Here is a 20,991-nt window from a genome sequence, read left to right as displayed (position 1 = left end):
ATTGGGCTTGTTTTATTTTTTTAGATTCTAGTATTGAGTTTTTAAGTATTAGTATGCAGGACAACTGCTATAAGATCATTACTTTTATTAGTGGTGTGATTAATCTACTAATGCCCATAAATTAACCAATCAAAAATTTGAATTGCGTGACAGCCCAAATATATTATATATATATATATATATATATATATATATATATATACACACACACACACACACACACACAGGGGAGTGTGTTTTGTTGCTGTTTTCACACAGCCACGTTTAATTGTTTTGTTGAGCCAGGATCCGAATCACCTGGCACTAATTTAATTACGTACACCTGCCTGTAATTAGTAGGCAGGTGTATATAAGCAGGGTAGCACATGGACGGGTTGTATGTGTTAAGGTTAAGGCCTAGGGAGAGACCTGTGTGGGACCCTCAAGTACTGTGTTTTGTTGCTGGTAAACAGTTTAGCCATCCAATTGAGTAGTTAGAACTTAGGAAAAGTTTAGTGAGCACTTCTTGATGGAGTTAGGTTTTTGTTTTGTGTTTTGAATATACAGACACTGCCCTGTTTTGAATACATCTGTTCTTGGAGTACTTCATTTTACACAAAACAACGGTGGAAAAGGTAACGAAGCATGGCAAAGAATACCCCACTTTGCCACTATTCACTATAATGAACCCTGCTTATAACGAACACTCGTTTTTAACGATCCCAACAGCAAGAACCGATTTTTTCAATGCAAATTAGCCCTATTAGAACAATCACGTACAGGATCGACCGGGATACACCGATCTCAGTACTGAATGACACTGAACTTTCTCCAGTGTGTTATTCTCTCAGTGAAAACAAACACCTTGGTTGACTAATTCAAAGATAACGCTAATTCAAAAGATGACCTATTGTAGCACAGACTGCAATCACGCAACGGGTGTGAGAAGCAATCTACGCTAGATAGTTTTTTTTCAAGAGAAAGGACATGTAATTACTGTGTTGAGCATTTAAGTGTACATTCTTTCCTTTTTCATTCTTTATTGTTTCTTTTAAACATACCTGTAGCAGGGTGATTGCCCTGCACAGGGGGAAATTTGTGTTGGTGTAATTTATATGTGGAAACGGTTTTGTTTTGTCTGCTTTTTGGAGTTATGTTTGATCAAATGATTGTTTACAGACGGCGCTCGATTGAGACTTGCTGCCTGTCTGCCTTCTGTATTGTGTCCTCTGTGCGTTACCATCGTTGGTAGCATCACATGACCCGTTTGTTTACTTTCTGTTTTGTGTTTAATAAATCATGCACGTCTGTGCCGGCATTTCAACTCCAATCCAGTCTCTGTCTTGCAATGTGGTTACACACACATGTGACACATGTACCTTGTCACAATACCGTTTAAATGTAGATCAGTGTGAAGGAATCTTCATAAAAGTACTATATATTGATGTTCAATTCAAATTTGCATTTTGTCATTACTCTGATACAGAAAAATGCCAAACCCTATTATAGTGAACACCCTGATACAACAAACATTTCTCCAGGTCCCATGGGGGTTCATTATAGTGAAAAAAAAAAAATCCAAATTTCTGTAATGCTAATAATACTGAAAAAAACTACTTTGTTTAAATGTTAAATATTATTGCAAATGTTATCCCTTTAAAATAGCTCTAGTGGAACTTTATTAAGTGAATTATGGAATACAGTGTATCAGCTGCAAAGACACATGTCCGTAAAATGTTTAATTTTTTTACTGGACACCACCAGTAAAAGAACTTAAGAAATGCATAGAATACTGCTGTGTGCCAAATATTAATACAGCAACTGAAATTGTACGGCCTCTATCGTCCCTGAAAAATAAAAATAAATATGAGCTTAATATGGCTGCCATATTCGGAGGTCAATGTCAGCGTCCAAGATATGAGGCAGTGGCATTGTGGCAGAAAAAGCTATGTAAAACTAGTGACATGAAAGAGTAAATTGTTCTTGTACGTACGTACGTATAGTATTAATATACTTAAGCCTAAATATGCCTACTTATATACACTACTGTGTTAAGAACTTACATACTGTACTCTCTCTAATCCGAACCCTGGTAGTCTGAACGGACCTAAAGTCTAAGCCCCCATGATGTATGTTTTATATTATATACACACACACACACACACATAAAAAAAACAGTGGACCCCAATGTTAGCCATCCTTGGACAGAGGTCAAGTTATAGGGTTAAGTGAAAATATTTTGAGTTGGCACCTTGAACGGTTTATGAGATATTAGCAGTTAAAATTACATCAGTGGCAGGTTTACAAAAATACACAAGCTCCCCTCTCACAGGAATGCTTAAATACAAGGCTAGGCACCATAACAATAATGTTGTAGTGCTATAAACTCTGCTGGAGAATAAAAGCCAACCTGAATATTAGCTGGAAATGTGTCAGCTGCCAGCCTGGATCGCAGGAGATGAGGGAGGATCTTCAGTTTAACACGTGTACTGACAGGCTCTCGCTTTAGTTCTGGTTTCAGTGCTGCTCCCTGGAACAAATACATCAATAAATAAATCAAACAGAAAATAGTCCTTAATTCAGACCTGCGGTCAGTTACAACTGTAATTTCTAATTCATAGCTGAACCTTTGCACACTGGCGTAATTGTGATTGTAATTATACCAATTAATGAATCAATTACAGTTCAATAACACATTTGTCACTTAATTTTCCAGAATTTCATAATTTGATAAACATGTGATCCACTGCATAGTAGGATAATATTGCTGAATACCAATTAGAGAAGCACTTTTAGCTTGATATTAGAAGCATCTTAAACAAATCAAATCTAATTTCATTTAGCAAACAAAGGAAGAAGTACATATTGATCAAAATGAGCTCTAGATAAAGGACAAACCTTTCCAAGCTTAATCATTCACAGTCCCATGGTGTGTTTCATGTGAGCAATCATTATTTTCATATTTTCAACCACTTTTAGTGACCCATTTGTTTGAAAACAATACAAGCTATATGGTATGTTTCTGTATTTGTACCTGTGATTATTGCTTAGTTATTTAGAATACATAAACATGTTAATGTGTGTCATGTATGTTACTTTTTAGTATAATTGTAAAATTATAATTGCCATTACTGCAGCAGAATTGTAACTAATTGAACAAAATATAATTGAATTTGCAATTTCAGCTTGCAATGTTATAACTGACCACAGGTCTGCTTAACTTACACCAAAAACTACTGTAGAATAGAAATGAATAAAAAACTAGAAAAAATAAACATATGCGTGATCCTTCCGGAATACAATAATGTTTTTGCTCTGAAATGTCCTCTAACTTAAAATGTTCTTGCACAGATCATAGAACATTTTGAAACATTCACCTGCTTGTATCTTTTCATTGACACAAGCATTAAGCAAACACATCTATAATAAGAATTTTCAATGTAAATTATTATTATATAAAAATACTAGAGCATGTTATGATATTAATATACTTATGCCTGAATATAATATGCATACTTATATACACTACTCTTACATACTGAAGAGGTTCTAATCCAAACCCTGGTAGTCTGAACTGTCTAAAGTCTGAGCCCCCATGCTGTATGGTTTATTTTAAAGTAGTTATTTTTTATACAATATGATATGAGCATAAAAACATAAGACAAACATCAGACACCGATATCTTTTGTATATTACCAATTACTAATCTAAACAGTGATTGCACTTTTCAATTATGAGGCAGCACATCTTGCCTCTCAAAAATGCTGATATTTACTATTCAAAAAGTTTAACAGAAGTAGCAGTCATTTCCGTATTACATCATCTTACCTCTTTTGTTTTAAGTGGAATATCCCCAAGGTACACTTTATAAATCTTGTTAATAATTAACGGATTGTTCCAGTCAATTATGCTGCAAAAGATTACATTGAGTTATGCAATGAACAATCAGCAGACAACAAAACCCACACTAAATAACTCTCATCCAGAAACTTTAGAAACCTAGAATTTGTACTCAACAAGCCAATCTAGTTCCTAGCTAACATTTTCCATTATCACTTACCTCTCATCCACACAGTGCCATCATTTCAGATGAGAACAAAATGTTTACTATAAGTTGCATAATTCTGCAAAATCACTCATGAGTAATGTATATTCTACTTCACATAAACTGATTTGCTGCACTGCAAAAAGCATGCACAATGATTGAACGATGAGGCTGAGGGGAGCTTTCTGGAGTACAGTACAAAATGCTGCAAATAAGTGAAACTATAACGTAAAGGTGTATTCAGCTGCTCTCCCCCAGCATACTACATTATTTTCCTTACCTTTGTTTGCTCTTCAGCTCCAGATCTGCAGCGGTTGCCACACTGTGACGAGTATCACTGGAAGCAATCACCAAGTGCACAACTGCTTCAACTTCAGGCACCTGCTCTGCTTTAATGAACTTTACAATCCCAAGTTTACACTGTTAAATAATATTAATACATAATATTGTTAATACATTATATATATATATATATATATATATATATATAGATATATAAATAAAATCAATACAAGTACTGATTTAGCAGTCTAAATGTACTTTTCCTGGTTAATTAAATACTTAACACTTTTTTTTTTTACAATTAGTCCAAAATAAAAATGATGTTCCTAATAAAGAAAAAGTCTTACTGATACCCACGAAATGATCCAGCGTGGCTTTACAGCAATTTGGTATGAACTCCTTAAGATTCATCACGGCATTGGCATTCACACACTTTTTGCAAAAGCCTGTAGGATATATTTTGTCTTCCCAAAAGACAAGTGCCAACTGCTCAATTCTTAAAGACTTTTACCCATCTCTCTAACTCAATACAATGATGTTCCATTGGATTTGAGAACTGAAGATAATATGGGCTACGAACTAAAACCTTTGAAGTTTCCACCCCAGTGTTAAAACAATTATAATCAACATTTATTTCATGCTACTGGCAGATTTAACTGAGGGGTCAATGCTTATGGGCACCACTGTACATATTCTTATCACTACAATATACATCATTTGCATCAGTGGTTCCCAAACCAGTCCCGAGGACCCACTGTATCTGCTGGTTTTCATTCCAACTGAGCTCTCAATTACAACTAGACCCTTAATTAAACTGATAATTTGCTTAATTAGACTGTTTTAATTATTTTCAGCTCTTAACAGTTGTATATTTCAAGTTAGCTGTAACATTTAATATGTTACTTGAACTCTGCAACTGTTTAAGAGCTGAAAACAATTCAAAAAGGTCTATTTAAGCAAATTATCAGTTCAATTAAGGGTCTAGTTAAATAATTGAGAGCTCAGTTGGAATGAAAACCAGCAGACACAGTGGGTCCCCAGGACCAGGGTTGGGAACCACTGATTTACAGTGCCTTGCATAAGTATTCACCCCCTTGGACTTTTCCACATTTTGTAGTGTTACAACCTGGAATTAAAATGGATTTAATTAGGATTTTTTGTCACTGATCTACACAAAATAGTCCATAATGTCAAAGTGGGGAATAAAATCAACATATTTTTCAAAATTATTTACAAATAAAAAACTGAAAAGTCTTGATTGCATAAGTATTCACCCCCTTTGCTTTGACACCCCTAAATAAGCTCTGGTGCAACCAATTGCCTTCAGAAGTCACATAATTAGTTGAATGGAGTCCACCTGTGTGCAATTAAAGTGTCACATGATCTCAGATTAAATACACCTGTTTCTGGAAGGCCCCAGAGTTTGTTAGAGAGCATATCTAAACAAACAGCATCATGAAGACCAAAGAGCTATCAAAACAAGTCCGGGATAAAGTTCTGGAGAAGCACCAATCAGGGTTGGGTTATAAAAAAATATCCCAAACTTTGAACATCCCCCGGAACACCGTTAAATCCATTATTAAAAAATGGAAAGAATATGGCACAACCGCAACTCTGCCTAGAGAAGGCCTTCCACCAAAACTCAGTGACCAGGTAAGGAGGGCATTAGTCAGAGAAGCAACCAAGAAGCCAATAGTAACTCTGAAGGAGCTGGAGAGATCCACAGCTGAGATGGGAGAAACCGTCCATGGGACAACTATAACCTGGATGCTCCACAAAGCTGGGCTTTATGGAAGAGTGGCGAGAAGAAAGCCATTGCTGAAAAAAACTATATCAAATCCCGTTTGGATTTTGCCAAAAGGCATGTGGGAGACACAGCAAACATGTGGAAAAAGGTTCTCTGGTCTGATGAGACCAAAATTGAACTTTTTGGCCTTAGTGCAAAATGCTATGTGCGGCGCAAAGCCAACACTGCTCATCCCCCTGAGAACACCATCCCCACGGTGAAGCATGGTGGTGGCAGCATCATGTTATGGGGATGCTATTCATCGGCAGGGACTGGGAAACTGGTCAGGATTGAGGGCAAGATGGATGGTGCGAAATACAGGGAGATTCTAGAGGAAAACCTGTTTCAGTCTGCAAGAGACCTGGGACTGGGGCGGAGGTTCACCTTCCAGCAGGACAATGACCCTAAACACACAGCCAAAGCTACACTGGAGTGGTTTAAAAACAAGAACCTGAAATGTCTTAGAATGGCCCAGACAAAGCCCAGACCTCAATCCGATTGAGAATCTGTGGCAAGACTTGAAAATTGCTGTTCACCAACGGTCCCCATCCAACAGAGCTTGAGCAATTTTGCCAAGAAGAATGGGCAAAATTTGCAGGATCCAGATGTGCAAAGCTGGTAGAGACTTACCCAAAAAGACTCACAGCTGTAATTGCTGCCAAAGGTGCTTCTACCAAGTATTGACTCAGGGGAGTGAATACTTATGCAACCAACAAATGTCATTTTTTTGTTTAATTAACTTTTGTGTCACAATAAAAAAAATATTTTGCACCTTCAAAGTGTTAAGTATGTTGTGTAAATCAAATGGTAAAAATCCCAATTAAATCCATTTTAATTCCATGTTGTAACACTACAAAATGTGGAAAAGTCCAAGGGAGGTGAATACTTATGCAAGGCACTGTACATGATATACACAGATTATAGTACCTGTTCAAGTTGCTCCGGAGTCCATGGTGTTTCTCCAATGATGCGTTTAGCACCATAAAAGCTCATGCCAGGTGGTGGCTGAGGAATTCCAATACCGCCGGCACTACCATTGCCCGCAGAGCTCTGAGGGGAGGCAGGGTTAGGACGACTCTGGGGTTCATTCAAAACAAACCTGCAGCATTGAAGGAAAGATTCAAATCAAATGCATTACCACTGTCCAACTGTTTTTATGTAGTTCAAATCCAAGGATACAGGTATGTACTTTTCTAACAGGTACTGCAAGTTCACATGCAGTACCTGTTAGAAAAGCTGCAACCTGATTTAACTGCATTTACAGTTTAACTTGTTTTATTTGCTTCTTTTCAGCTACTGTGTTATATTTCACTAACATTATATTGTTCAACTACAGAAAAAATAACATGGTATTAATGAGCCAAATAGGACAAACAATTTGGACATACCCATAAGGCATCATAAGAACATCTAACATGAAATCTAGAAGCAAATGCACAGTCTTTGGTTTCTCAACAAGGATAAAGGGAGAGGCAACTTTTGATGGCTCTGAAGGGTATTTCATACTGAAGAGTGTTGGTATTAGAAGATGCATCAAGCTGAAAAAAAAATAAGAAAAAAGTTTAGTTGCGTTAATCCACACATTCCTGAACACAAATGCAACAGGAACAAGTTACTGAATCAGTGAATATATATATATATTTTTTTTACTTTAAAACCACAAAAATGTAATGTGTGTAAATTGTGTGAACATTAAAAAAAAAATGAAAATAAGCATGAGATGAAAACAACATTAGTGTACCCTAGTGTAGTAAAGTGTGGGGAACGGTTGTAGAGGGAAGATACATAGGGCCAAGGATAACAAGTAGTTTGTATTCCCTATGGGTAAGGCCCTGTGTAAATCGCGACTTCACAGGCTGCGCGGGAATCGTGAAATTTGCCCAATACCACGATTTTTACAATATAGTCTTAAGAAATAAAAACAATTTCATAATTATTTGTATTTCATACAAAAAAAACACATTAACAAAACTGTACAGCTCTGCTGTGTGCCTGCGTGTACTATTTGCCATGCACATAGTGCTGTGCAGTGATTATGTCATGTGACTATATGCAATTTAGGCGGGAAATTAAAATACTACACACTGTAAACAAGAAAACGGATGTCTCTAAAAAGGCAAAAAATGTGTCTGCAGCAAATATTTAGATTCAAGTATTCACTGAAAGAGAAAGGCGTAAATCCAGAGCAGTACTGTGACTGCTTTACTTGCAAAAGAAACCAAAAAAACAACATGACTTCCATGTTCCAAAAGTCCACTGAAAACTGTGAAGTACGAAATACATTACATTTTGACATGACAGAGGTGTTTGTTTGAGCAAATATCCCTCTTGAAAAATTGGACAACCAAAAGTTACGTACGTTCTTCATTCTTCAGCTGAGACGTGAATACTTACCTAAAGTTGCAGAGTATCACAAGCAAGAGATTATGGAATTGGCAGTAATGCCCAAGATGTGGGTTACTGATTGTATTTGTTTTGCAAGACCTAAATGGTGAACATGCACCTGATGTACTAGAACTGAAAGCTGTCCTTGCAGATACACTTTACCTACAGGTTGTTAATTACAACACTGTTTCATAAGCTATTGTAAAGTGCTTGAATAACTTTGACGTTGAATTTTGTCAGTGTATTTATCCGTATATTTGATGTTTTAAAAAAATAATAATCTGTACACGCAATTTATAAAATTGTTCCGTGCACATTCCGCGAAATACAATACTTTACCCATGATGCTGCCATGAATTTTAAAGAAAATTTCAGTGACTTTCACAGTGCCTTACTTATGGGTTTTGTGAATGCAAGATGTAGTCCCAAATTAGACAGGGACATCAGGACCACATTTCCAGAGGTGCATTTAGTTAATTGTAGATTAAGACGGTAATGAACATCACCTAAATGCAATTAAGCATAAGTATTTAAGTCATGCAATAGTTTATTCAGGTTGTTTGTGTGAAGGTAAAAACCTGTGGATAGACCTGACCTCAGTGGAACGTCTAAAGAACAGCATTGTCACTGGTAATATAAATAATTGTTTGTTTAAAAATTGGGAAACGGTTTAGCCGTCCGATTTGAGAGACAGAATTTTTTAAAAAGTAGCTGAAGTAGTTAGACTTTATTTTTGATTATTTTGTTTTGTTTTGTATTACAACCAAAGGCCTTCTACGTAAGGATGCTGGTAGAGAAAATAAACATACAGGTATTGCCCTGTTGTGAACCGTATATTCTGCGTGGAATATTTCCTTACACTAGAAGACAGAGTGCAGGGTCCCGCATGTGGCAAAACAAACCCCACTTTGCCAACTAGATACAGCTGTGCAAGGGTTATTCATCAGATGTATTATTTTATCATCCACTTTCCCTGATGAAGGGACACATGTTGAAAGCTTGAAAATCATGGCAGTTAAAAGAAATTTCATGCAAAACTATTACATAATGTAGCTCAGTATTTCAATTTCCTGGACCAGTGGAATCTATGGTCAGAGGTTATCCAAGTCTGGATGATTGAACCCATTGACTCCCTAAAGAACCTTTCGTTCACTGGTCTGTTCTGTGCACCACGACAAATATATACATGTATATATTCATTTAAATCCTTTAGACTGCTGGAGTTGTAACACAGGTTGAGTTTTAAAAAAAATAACAATGACCTATCCTGCTGTGGCTGTGGTTTTCCTTCCATTGCAGTTAGTAGAGTAGGAGCCAATTCACACTGTTCTTCCACATCTAAACGAGGATAACCCATCTTGATGTAAATTATAGTGAAATTCTGTTGGAACAGAACATGGAACAAATAAGGCACATGAAGGTAGTCTTTTACTCAACCTCTTTACTTTGACCCAGTAATGTTCCATTAGATTTGAGAACTAAAGAGAAGTTGGGTTATGGACCAAGAACATTTTAGTGACACATTTTTTTTTGCATAGTACTGGTGGATTATATTGAGGATTGCATTGAGCTTATTTGCATTGAGCTTATTTTTTTTATATCAATACAAATGGTACAGTATGTGGGACCTGTCACATGAGCAGTGCCAAGTGTTGACTATCCCTAATTCCAACACTTTATTACAATAAAAAGTAGTGAACACCACCAAGTACTGTGTTTAACAAGAAGTGTGAGGAAGTCAGAAAGAGAAACATTATTGTACACTACAGGGAAAGTATCAAATGATTCAGATGTCAATGCGAACAGATCTGGTATATCAAAGTTTCGATGTTGTTGTTTACTTACAGTGACAAAAGAGGCAGCAGCAGGATCCTGGTATTGGACCAGTAATGTCTCAACAGGCAGCTGGATCTTAGGCCGGCTCTTTATGCGTTTGTTCAGGTGCACCAGCAGCTCCATGACCTGAATGTGTAGAAAATACAGATTGAAAATCTTGTAGATGCAGAATTATTATACAAGGTTTTAATCACCAAACAGGTCTACATACTGATACTGCACTTCTGAAAATACGAGAAAAAATTACCTTTTTTCTCACACCTTCCTGAATGCTGGACAACTTGAGCAAAACTGGAGGAAGGAACTTAGATATGATGTGCTGCAACTGTTCATCTGTTTCTGCATGGCCAAGGCGCAGGAAGACACGCTCCAGCTGGTCTGATAAGACAGATCAATAAAGTTACAATATACACTAGGAGGTTTTACTTCCGATGCATGTAATGTTCTGAACTGAAGACTGGAGATCTCTAAATATTGCGAGGACATAATATGAATAAAATCAACATAAATTCCCCCTCATTGTATCCCCATCATACCTAAACGTTGTCTTGCACACCCCACAGTGGAATAAGGTTTCCACATGAAAAGAAAGGTTAGTGTGATGTTTGGGATTTTCAAGAGCCTAGAAATAATAGTGATCATGATCAACCAAGGTGCTAAACACTGTCTTAATTTCACTGTGTTTTTAAAAGATGCTTGTCCTATGAAATGACCATCACATCTCATGTAACCTATTTAAAAAGGACCAGGAATTATTTGATATCAATGAAGGAAATAAAACTGTCATTGCCTTTTATGTTAAGCTGTCTCAACAAGTATTCTGATTATGAAAGCCAGCCACATTGCAGAAACAGAGGCAGAGAAGGGAGTGACTTCAGAATCCCATCACTAAATATGTGGGAGCACAACAGTATAAAATAAAAATACTGTATTCACTAAACCACTGAAATAGGGACATGTTAAAAAATTACCATACCAAAGACATTCAATTAACAACATTCACTGTACATAAACATACAAGGGCCAGAAAATGTATAACTAGCAATTTTCTTATAAATAAAACAGTTAGCAGTTTTTTTTTTTTTTTTTAAACATTCCAATGAAAAACACAACTAAAATAAAAGAACACGGGAAATTGTATTGAAGAAATCTTATGTTTACTTTGTTCATTTTGATGTTGTATCTATTCCAAATACTACAACTGTTTCCTACCAATGTTTTTATGAACTGTAGCCTGCCTATTCTCTGTTGGTAAGTCAAGTCCTTGTTTTAATAGCCACTACTGACTCAGTTAATCTAAATTAAGGATGGGCTGCAGCAAGTCTACTGTCCACCAATTCAAAAACACCAAGTACCAATATCCTCAATACAAAACAGACTAAATGATTGTGTAATTAGGACATTTTTTATATTACTCTATCCAGTTTTTATTTAATATCAGATATTGTGGAGACTGTAAGATACTTAGGACATGCATTCCCAGTATCAATAACATTTCAAATCCTGTCTAACTTTGGTAAAGGACAGTATCAAGTAATTAAAAAAAAAAATGTAAATAATGTGATATTGCAGCATTTACCGTTTTTATGCAGTGTGAACAGGGAAAGGCAAGCGTATTGTTGTATTTGTACAGTGGGTATTCATCCTTACATTTCTCAACATGCAGCGTCAACGACTACAACGAGCTTTAAAAAAAATCTGATTTTGATAGCCAACAATGCGCTGAAATTACTACATACGTGTCGATCTGCCAAATTAATACGGATACAATGTATCCATTATTTTCAATGTACACAAAGTAGTTTTGTTTCCACATCATGACTGTGCACCAGGCCTTGTCTTTTCTTAGACTGCACATTAAAAGGCTCCTGGCGTTAACAAAACCACAGTTTAAAAACACACACACACACACACACACACACACATTTCTTTCACATTAAATAAGATAAATGGTAAATAATGTGCATAAACGACTGACTGCCGTTTCTCCATTGCACTCGTAACTTACTCAGCTCATCCTGAGCAGCCATTTTTGCAGCGAGTCTGTTCCCCACACAGCAATCCTGCTACCAGAGCGCCAACACACAACTGTATCGGTCTTTAACTTTTTTTTTTTGTATATTTAGAAATAGCTGATACTACAGAAACTGTTGCAGATTCTAACGCAACAGCACCACTTAGAGTTGGAATGAAGGTACGGCTGGGGAGGAAACAATTATTAAACAAAAAGTGAGAGTCCAAAATGAAAATACTAGCCTATCTTTGTAGTATCCATGGTTGTGCCTATAAACCAGTGTGCTGCTGTTCAAAGTCCATACATGCAGCTGTTGTAATGTTACCCCGACCTCTCTCTTATCCTCCTTTAGTGCAGTCAAGTTATACCATCTCTGGTCTGTTTATTTGTTTGTTGGTTTGTTTGTTTGTTTTTACAATGGGACGTGGGGCAAGTAAGTTTTTACCTATGCATTTTACTTTGCTTAGAAGTGTAAAAAGTGTACACCTTTATTACCTGTGATAGTGTTTACTTGTAGTCCTCTATCATTTGATTGACTAGCCCACATTTTGCATACTTCTGTTACCATGAACAAAAATTGTTGTGTTATGATCAGACTTTAATGTAAAATTACAAGAAAAAATCAGTACTAAAAACATTGTAGACAATTTGTTAACACATACTTTTGCAGTTACTAATCCATTATTCTTACACAACACAATTTGGAATCATTAAGGGGTAATCAAATGTGTGTTGTTTAACTTTGCAAATTCCACATGACATATTAGATAATAAGTCACAGACCAAAGTATTTGGGCAGATAAAACAAATGAGAAAAAACACAAAGAAAGCGATTATCTATAATTTCTAATTGTTCTATTTAAAGATATAAATTAAAGTAATTATTAAACTAATTGTTATATAACATGCATACAATGAAAAATAACATGCAAAAAATAATTTCATACTTTGACAAAAGTATTTGGGCAATCAACATATTTCCTATGAAACCCATTTGTTGCTAATTATTGACAATTATGATTGAAAACCAACACCTGATAATTATAGAATAAATAAATAAATAAATAAATAAATAAATAAATAATCACCAACTGCTGGAAAATAAATTGGAAATTTGTGATTAAAAAAAGCAACAAAACTAAAGAGTACAGCAACTATAAAAAAATGACAGTGATACACTATACAAAAAAGGAGAAACTACCAGAAATAGCAGAAAGACTCGGTTTACCAAAAAGCACTGTGTGGGCTATTATTGGCAAAAACAGGAGAACATGAACTACTGCAACTAGCTCATGTGGAAGACCAAGAAAGATTTCTGTCAAGTCTGGAAGAAGAATCATTTGAGCAGCCTGGTAAAATCCTCGAATTACTGCAAAAGATTTGACACAAGAATTGAGAGGAGATGGTCAAGAAATTCACGAGCAAACAATTCAGCGATACCTTAACAAGATGACTGTCCAGCTCCTGAGTGGCGCATCCAGTAAAGGCGCTCCACGTGGAGTGCAAGATGCGCTCTATAGTCTGGATGTCGCGAGTTCGAGTCCAGTCTATTCCTTTGCCGACCGAGGACGGGAGCTTCTAGGGGGTGGCACTCAATTGGCCGAGCGCCGCCCGGGGAGAGGGAGGGTTAGGTCGGCCAGGGTGTCCTCGGCTCACCGCGCACCAGCGACCCCTGTAGCCTGGCCGGGATCCTGCGGGTTTGCCTGTAAGCTGCCCGAGAGCTGCGTTGTCCTCTGACACTGTAGCTCTTGGGTGGCTGCATGGTGAGTCCGCAGTGTGAAAAAAAGCAATCGGCTGACGGCACACGCTTCAGAGGACAGCGTGTGTTTGTCTTCGCCCTCCCGAGTCAGCGCAGGGGTGGTAGCGGTGAGTTGGGTATAAAAATAATTGGCTATTTCCAAATTGGGGTGAAAATAATAAAAAATAATTGGCAATGACTAAATTTATAATAAAAAAAAAAAGATGACTGTCCATGGGCAAAAACCAAGATGCAAACCTTTGTTAAAAACAATATACAAAAGAAAGCGATTGGAGTTTTCCATTGAATACTTGAAGAAGCCTGATGATTTCTTCAACTAAATTTTATGGTCAGACGAATCCAAAATATTTCTTTTTTTCACCAAGAATGCAACAATATGTTTGAAGGAAGAGAGGAGAAGAATTTAAAGAAAGTTTCATCATACCCAGTGTTAAACATGGTGGAGGGTGTGTGATGATATGGACTTGTTTTTCTTCCTCAGGCACTGGCGACCTTTGTATTGTTGAAGGATCAATGAATGCTGCAAAATGTTTAAGCAATAAGGCACGAGAGGGCATAGGTTGTGTTGGATATTGTCACTTCTTTGTGCTTTGTTGTACACGAGTTGCAGCCGAGTGCCCACAACCAACCAAGAAGTGACAGTATCCAGCACAACCCATACCCAATGCCTTATTGCTTTTATAAAGTTCCTGTGAAATAAATATAATATTCAGGTTAAAACATTCAGTTTTTTTTGTTTCAGTAAATGCATTTTTTTAAAATAAAGAATTTAAATAACTACAGGTTAGATGTGTTTCAGTTCATTTTTCTGACTTTAAATAACTATCAAAAAAAACCTTGCTTAGTTGTATATCTTTGAGGTGCCTGCCTTCCTGCGTATTCTATGTAACATTGTTGCTAGGTAATTCACTCCCATTGGTGCTAGCGTATACCAAACAGGTGCTTTGTTGGGATGAAGATTATTAATTTCAAGTAATTAATTTTAAAGTCAAATTGTATATTTCTTTTCAGAAAGCCAGTCATTTAAAGGGTACCTTTTTATTTTATTATGTTACATGTTCACATGTGTTGCTACAACTGTTTACATAAGGTGTGTGTATTGTTTTAATTTTAATTTTAATTTTTTTAATTTTTTTACATTTTGACCACTTTTTTAAACTTTTAAATTGCATTCCCTGCCTCAAGATGGCTTCCCATGTACCCGCACAGACCTCTCAGAACTACATTTCCTATCATCCTCCTGCTCACTGGTAAATCCATCTGAGGCTACAGTTTAAAAGTTTAAAAAAGTGGTCAAAATGTTAAAAAAAAACAAAAAAAAAACACAATGTACACACCTTACGTAAACAGTTGTAGCAACACATGGGAACAGGTAACACAATCAAATAAAAATGTCCTTATGTATCCTTTAAGCATTTAACAGCCCAATTTGTTTGTTTTGTGGTATTAATTTCATTTTGAGTTTTTTCTAGCACGTCAATGTTACATTTTTGTAGTTGTAATCGTTACATTGTGCTAGATATTGTAACGGCTTGGAACACTGAAGGACCAATCAGCATGCAGCATTTTAACACTCCGTTTATAACAAGAAATTTTGCACTCTCATTTGTTACCCAGTGCTAGAAGGCTTATTGGATGAAAGTTTGTATTTCAGTAGGATAATGACCCTTAGCATTCTGCGAAGTCTATAAAGGAATGTCTGAAAAAAAGGAAGATTACAGTTAGGGATTGGCCATCTCAGTCCCCAGACTGGAATCCCATCGAGATGTTGTGGATTAACTTGAAGGCTGCTGTTGCAAAAAGGAAACCAAAGTTGACTGCAGAACTTGTATGTGTTGAAGAATGGGAAAAATATCTCCGGAAAGATGCCAGGAACTGGTTTCTAAATACAAAAAAAGACTGCAAGCTGTAAAGGAAGCAAAGGGTGGGCACACAAAATACTAATGTAAGGGTGTGTGGCAATGCGCCCCGCCCCTGTGTGCATTTGTGTGTTATGTGTTATATGTTGTATGTTGCGTGCGTGTGTTAATGTTGGTGTATAGATTGGTACACGGGATATAAACGGGTCTGTGTTTCACGTGTATTTAAAAAGTGTAGATTTGTATTTAGGCACGAGGAGGGCACAAATCACTTCACGTGCTGGTTAAATGTAATATGTGAGCACGGGGTTGCACAGAATTAATTCACGTGCTGGGATTCAAGTGAATAATTAATTAGTAATTGAATCCCAGCACAACAGTATATATAGATGCACGTTTCTTTCAGTCGGGGTTGGGTGTTCGGTGAGTGGAGAACGGGAGAGAGAGAAGGAGTACAGTAAATATAAAAGAACGTAAATATTGTTATCTGCTCACCGTGTTTGTTCGTCTGTCTGTGCACTGTTTAGTTCGTTTTGTTTGTCATTTTATTTTGGCGTATAGTGCCGTGTCCAGTGTTTTTGTCTGTTCAAACCTTTTATTTTCTGTTCTGTTTAATTAAATGCTGAGCGAAAGCATTCGCTCAGCTTCACCAAACCACATCAATCTCTGTCTGTTTATTTCCTGCATCTGGTCTGATGCCACCCACTCTGGCCGTCTTTGTGACAGGGTGCCAAATACTTTTGTCAAAGTATGAAATTATTTTTTGCATGTTATTTTTCATTGTATGCATGTCATGTAATAATTCGTTTTATTATAAAGCTGAATCTCTAATTTATATCTTTCAATAGAACAATTAGAAATTATAGAAATTACTTTCTTTGTGGTTTTTCTCTCTCTTTTTTTTTTTTATAAACTGCCTAAATACTTTTGTCTGAGACTGTATAACAGAAACTAAGAAATTGCCACAAATATTCCAATAAATGCTAACAAGTGTTCCAATCTATACAAACTTCTGCAACCTGTGGAGATATGCCTCCATATCAGCAGTGCTTGCCCTAATTCATTTAACAACCAAATCACTTTGGGGTAGGGTGGGGGTGTGTGGCAATGCGCCCCGCCCCTGTGTGCATTTGTGTGTTATGTGTTGTATGGTGCGTGTGTTAATGTTGGTGTATAGATTGGTACACGGGATATAAACGGGTCTGTGTTTCACGTGTATTTAAAAAGTGTAGATTTGTATTTAGGCACGAGGAGGGCACAAATCACTTCACGTGCTGGGTAAATGTAATATGTGAGCACGGGGTTGCACAGAATTAATTCACGTGCTGGGATTCAAGTGAATAATTAATTAGTAATTGAATCCCAGCACAACAGTATATATAGATGCACGTTTCTTTCAGTCAGGGTTGGGTGTACAGTGAGTGGAGAACGGGATTGGAGACGGAGGTAATTGTAAATTGTAAAAGTGTAAATATAAGAGTATCTGCTCACCGTGTTTTGTTCGTCTGTCTGTGCACTGTTTAGTTCGTTTTGTTTGTCTTTTTATTTTGGCGTATAGTGCCGTGTCCTGTTTTGTGTTCCAACCTTTTATTTTCTGTTCTGTTTATTAAATGCTGAGCGAAAGCATTCGCTCAGCTTCACCAAACCACAAGTCTCTGTCTGTTTATTTCCTGCTTCTGGTCTGACGCCACCCACTCCGGCCGTCTTTGTGACACGTGGTGTCCTGCGTGGGATCTGCAGCGCCTCCAGGACTCAGGCCAGAGCAGGAACCACATTTTTGGATTAAAAAAAAAAAAGGAAAAAAAAAATGGCAGAAGACGCCATCAAAGTGCGGGACTGTATCCTGGAAAATGCTGGGCTGGAGGCCCAGTCTATACCAGTAGCCGTCCGGTTCCTGCGGTTGATGGACAGGGAGAGATGGGAGGTGTATGCAAGGGAACAGACCGTAAGCACCTGGGAGGAAGAATGCCTGCTGGTTTTGCCTCCACAGCCCAAGTGGGAGGAGCCAGAGCGTCCACAGCCCGAGCGGGAGGAGCCAGAGCGTCCACAGCCCGAGCGGGAGGAGCCAGAGCGTCCACAGCCCGAGCGGGAGGAGCCAGAGCGTCCACAGCCCGAGTGGGAGGAGCCAGAGCGTCCACAGCCCGAGCGGGAGGAGCCAGAGCGTCCACAGCCCGAGCGGGAGGAGCCAGAGCGTCCACAGCCCGAGCGGGAGGAGCCAGAGCGTCCACAGCCCAAGCGGGAGGAGCCTGAGCGTCCACAGCCCAAGCGGGAGGAGCCCGAACGTCCTACGCCTGAGTGGGAGGAGCCCGAACGTCCTACGCCTGAGTGGGAGGAGCCCGAACGTCCTACGCCTGAGTGGGGGGAGCCCGAACGTCCACAGCCCAAGAGGGGGGAGTCGGTGCATCCACAGCCCAAAAGGGAGGAGTCGGTGCGTCCACAGCCCAAAAGGGAGGAGTCGGTGCGTCCACAGCCCGAAGAGAGGGAAGTCGGGGCTTCCACAGCCCTAGGACACAAGCTGCCAGCAGAGGGAGAATACCTGCTGGTTCCACCTCCACCAGCAGAAGAACAATGCCTGCTGTCCCCATCTACACCAGCAGAGGAAGCATGCCTGTTGGTTCACCTGCTGCTGCCATCCCGAGAGCTAAAGGGGGAGGAGCCATCGCTGCCGTCCCAAGAGCCAGAAGGGGAGGAATTACAGGCTCAACCCCCTGAATTTTTCTGGGGGGGGGGAAGGGCAGGATGCTGGTGTCCCCCAGCAGCCTCTAGTTATGCTGCTGAAGGGAGCATGGCGCACGCCAGCCCAGCCGCCACAGCAGAGGGAGCCAGCACCGCCACAGCCTCCCTCTGAGTGGCCAGCATCAGCCCCATGGCCTCTGCCTCCACCGCAAGGAGCAGAGCAGCAGGAGCTGCCTCTGCCTCCACCACTTCCTCCACTAGGAGCAGAGGAGCAGGAGCTGCCTCTGCCTCCACCACCGCCAGGAGCAGAGCAGCAGGAGCTGCCTCTGCCTCCACCATCTTCATCGGCAGGAGCAGAGGAGCAGGAGTTGCCTCTGCCTCCGCCACCACCAGGAGCAGAGGAGCAGGAGCTGCCTTTGCCTCCGCCACTGCCAGAAGCAGAGGAGCAGGAGCTGCCTCTGCCACTTCCAGGAGCAGAGGAGCAGGAGCTGCCTCTGCCTCCGCCACTGCCAGAAGCAGAACAGCAGGAGCTGTCTCTGCTTCCCGTACTTCCACCACAGGGAGTACGGTGGCCGGAGCCCCAGAAAGGGGAGCTGTCGGCCACGAAGAAAGGGGAGGAGGTCTGGAGACCTGCTCCCACTGCAGCAGTTTCGCTGCCAGAGATCGTGGGGGAGGTCAGGAGACCTGCTCCCACTGCAGCAGTTTCGCTGCCGGAGATCGTGGGGGAGGTCAGGAGACCTGCTCCCACTGCAGCAGTTTCGCTGCCGGAGATCGGGGGAGAGGTCAGGAGACCAGCATCCCCCGCAGCAATTTCGCTGCAGGCGTGGACCAGCAGGCTGTCAGCCGTGCCACTACCGGCAGGGGTGCTGACAGCATGGCCAGCCATGGGCCCACTGAAGCCTCCCTATGGTCCAAAATCTGCAGGCCAAGGCGTACGTATATTTGACAATATTTGAACATCCTGTTGTGTTATTGTGCTTATAACGGAACTTTCTCCACTGTCAGTATATCTACAACTGGGATATACCTTGACCTTAGATTGTGTCATATAGAAATATAGTGGATCTAATTTTGACACAAACAGAGCTTACAACATTGACCTGCAATCCTTGTCCATGCCATTGGTATTTTTTTTAAACTGTTTTGTACATGTAAAATGTTTGATCAGATTTAAACAGTGAAGTCAAAAGTATAAATGAAATTTATCACACACAGTACAAGATATTACGGGTGTACACTGTTAGTTAAATGCACTTTCTCACTGGTGCCTCTAGAGGTAATGTCAATACAGCCACTAATGCGCAGTACTTCCTATCTCCGGCTGCAGCAGGAGTTTGTGGTGAGAGGAGAGCAAAGGAAACGAGCTGCCATTAACCGGAGGACTTGAACTACAGTACTAAGAAAAACAAACAAACACAAACACCGTCAAAACACACAGGTAAAGAAATTAGCGAGCAGCAGGAGACTGCAGAGACCAGTCCAGTGTTTATTACAACGTAAGTGGTTCTCACAGTCCAAATGTTAACAGCGTTTTTGACTGAAAATGTTATTGGTTTATTGTTAGGATATGTCAAATACAAACAGCAGCATGTCAGCTCAATGGCTTATATTCTGCTGTTCTTCCAGTTAAATCAGCTGCTTTTGGCGTTGCCAGGCCTATAGTACCAAGTTGTTTAATTTTGCACCACCACTGCCTCCGTCTGAGTCCATAAGGCTGGAACTCGAAAACGTTACACTGGTGTCAGAGTGGGATTGCAGTAGCTAAACGTAAGCAAGGAACCTCCCCCGCTTGGCAATGCTTAGTACTAATTGGTTGAAACACTAAATGCCAGCCTCCACATGGTAATGCAAATTGCTTGAAACAGTTGATTCACGACATTATTGCAGGCAGTGCAGATCTACCATGCTCGTACATAAACTAAGGTTAACAAGAGAAAGGTTGTGTGTGCTGCCGCACCCAGCAATGAAAACGGATGCACCACTGGGATGTGTTAGTATGTGAATTGTACCAGCCCGAGACCAAATAAGCCCACATTTGTCGCGTGGGCAGGTGCTAATTTCGAACCCTGCTCCATCATGCTTGGAGCACTAGTTTGCCCGGTACCTGTCCCTCGGCTGTATGGAACTGCTTGTAACAGGACTGATTGCCGCACCATCTTGGCTGTCTATTCTATATCAGACAATGGGGTTCATCTGGCTGTTGTGGCCCCCTGTGTTGCTGCCTCCATTTACCTGGGCGAGCTCATTTTAAATGTACTCAGATCTGCTGTTACTATATATTCAAATCAAATGAATCACAGAGGCACATTTTGCAATATAAGAAGCCATAAGAAATGGTGACTGGGTAAACCAGATTTTATTGTGCTTATT

General features: G+C 39.5%; 1 protein-coding gene across 1 annotated transcript in view; it reads right to left on the bottom strand.

Annotated features, from left to right (window-relative positions):
• The window catches only part of LOC117409438 (proteasome adapter and scaffold protein ECM29-like), a 44,815-nt gene extending 32,197 nt beyond the window's left edge, over positions 1-12,618 (bottom strand). Inside the window, exons 1-9 of the mRNA XM_034015483.3 lie at positions 12,322-12,618; positions 10,561-10,691; positions 10,323-10,439; positions 9,740-9,858; positions 7,481-7,630; positions 7,020-7,191; positions 4,305-4,444; positions 3,808-3,889; positions 2,390-2,509 (exon numbers count right to left, since the gene is read on the bottom strand). Coding sequence (XP_033871374.3) covers positions 2,390-2,509; positions 3,808-3,889; positions 4,305-4,444; positions 7,020-7,191; positions 7,481-7,630; positions 9,740-9,858; positions 10,323-10,439; positions 10,561-10,691; positions 12,322-12,343 — 1,053 coding nt within the window. The 5' untranslated portion in view covers positions 12,344-12,618. The remainder of the gene's footprint in view (positions 1-2,389; positions 2,510-3,807; positions 3,890-4,304; positions 4,445-7,019; positions 7,192-7,480; positions 7,631-9,739; positions 9,859-10,322; positions 10,440-10,560; positions 10,692-12,321) is intronic.
• Positions 12,619-20,991: the final 8,373 nt, after the last annotated feature.

This window comes from Acipenser ruthenus, chromosome 2, assembly GCF_902713425.1.
Source record: "Acipenser ruthenus chromosome 2, fAciRut3.2 maternal haplotype, whole genome shotgun sequence".
NCBI lineage: Eukaryota > Metazoa > Chordata > Actinopteri > Acipenseriformes > Acipenseridae > Acipenser > Acipenser ruthenus.
The sequence above is the reverse complement of the archived record's forward strand: the minus strand, read 5'-3'. Positions and strand labels throughout refer to the sequence as shown.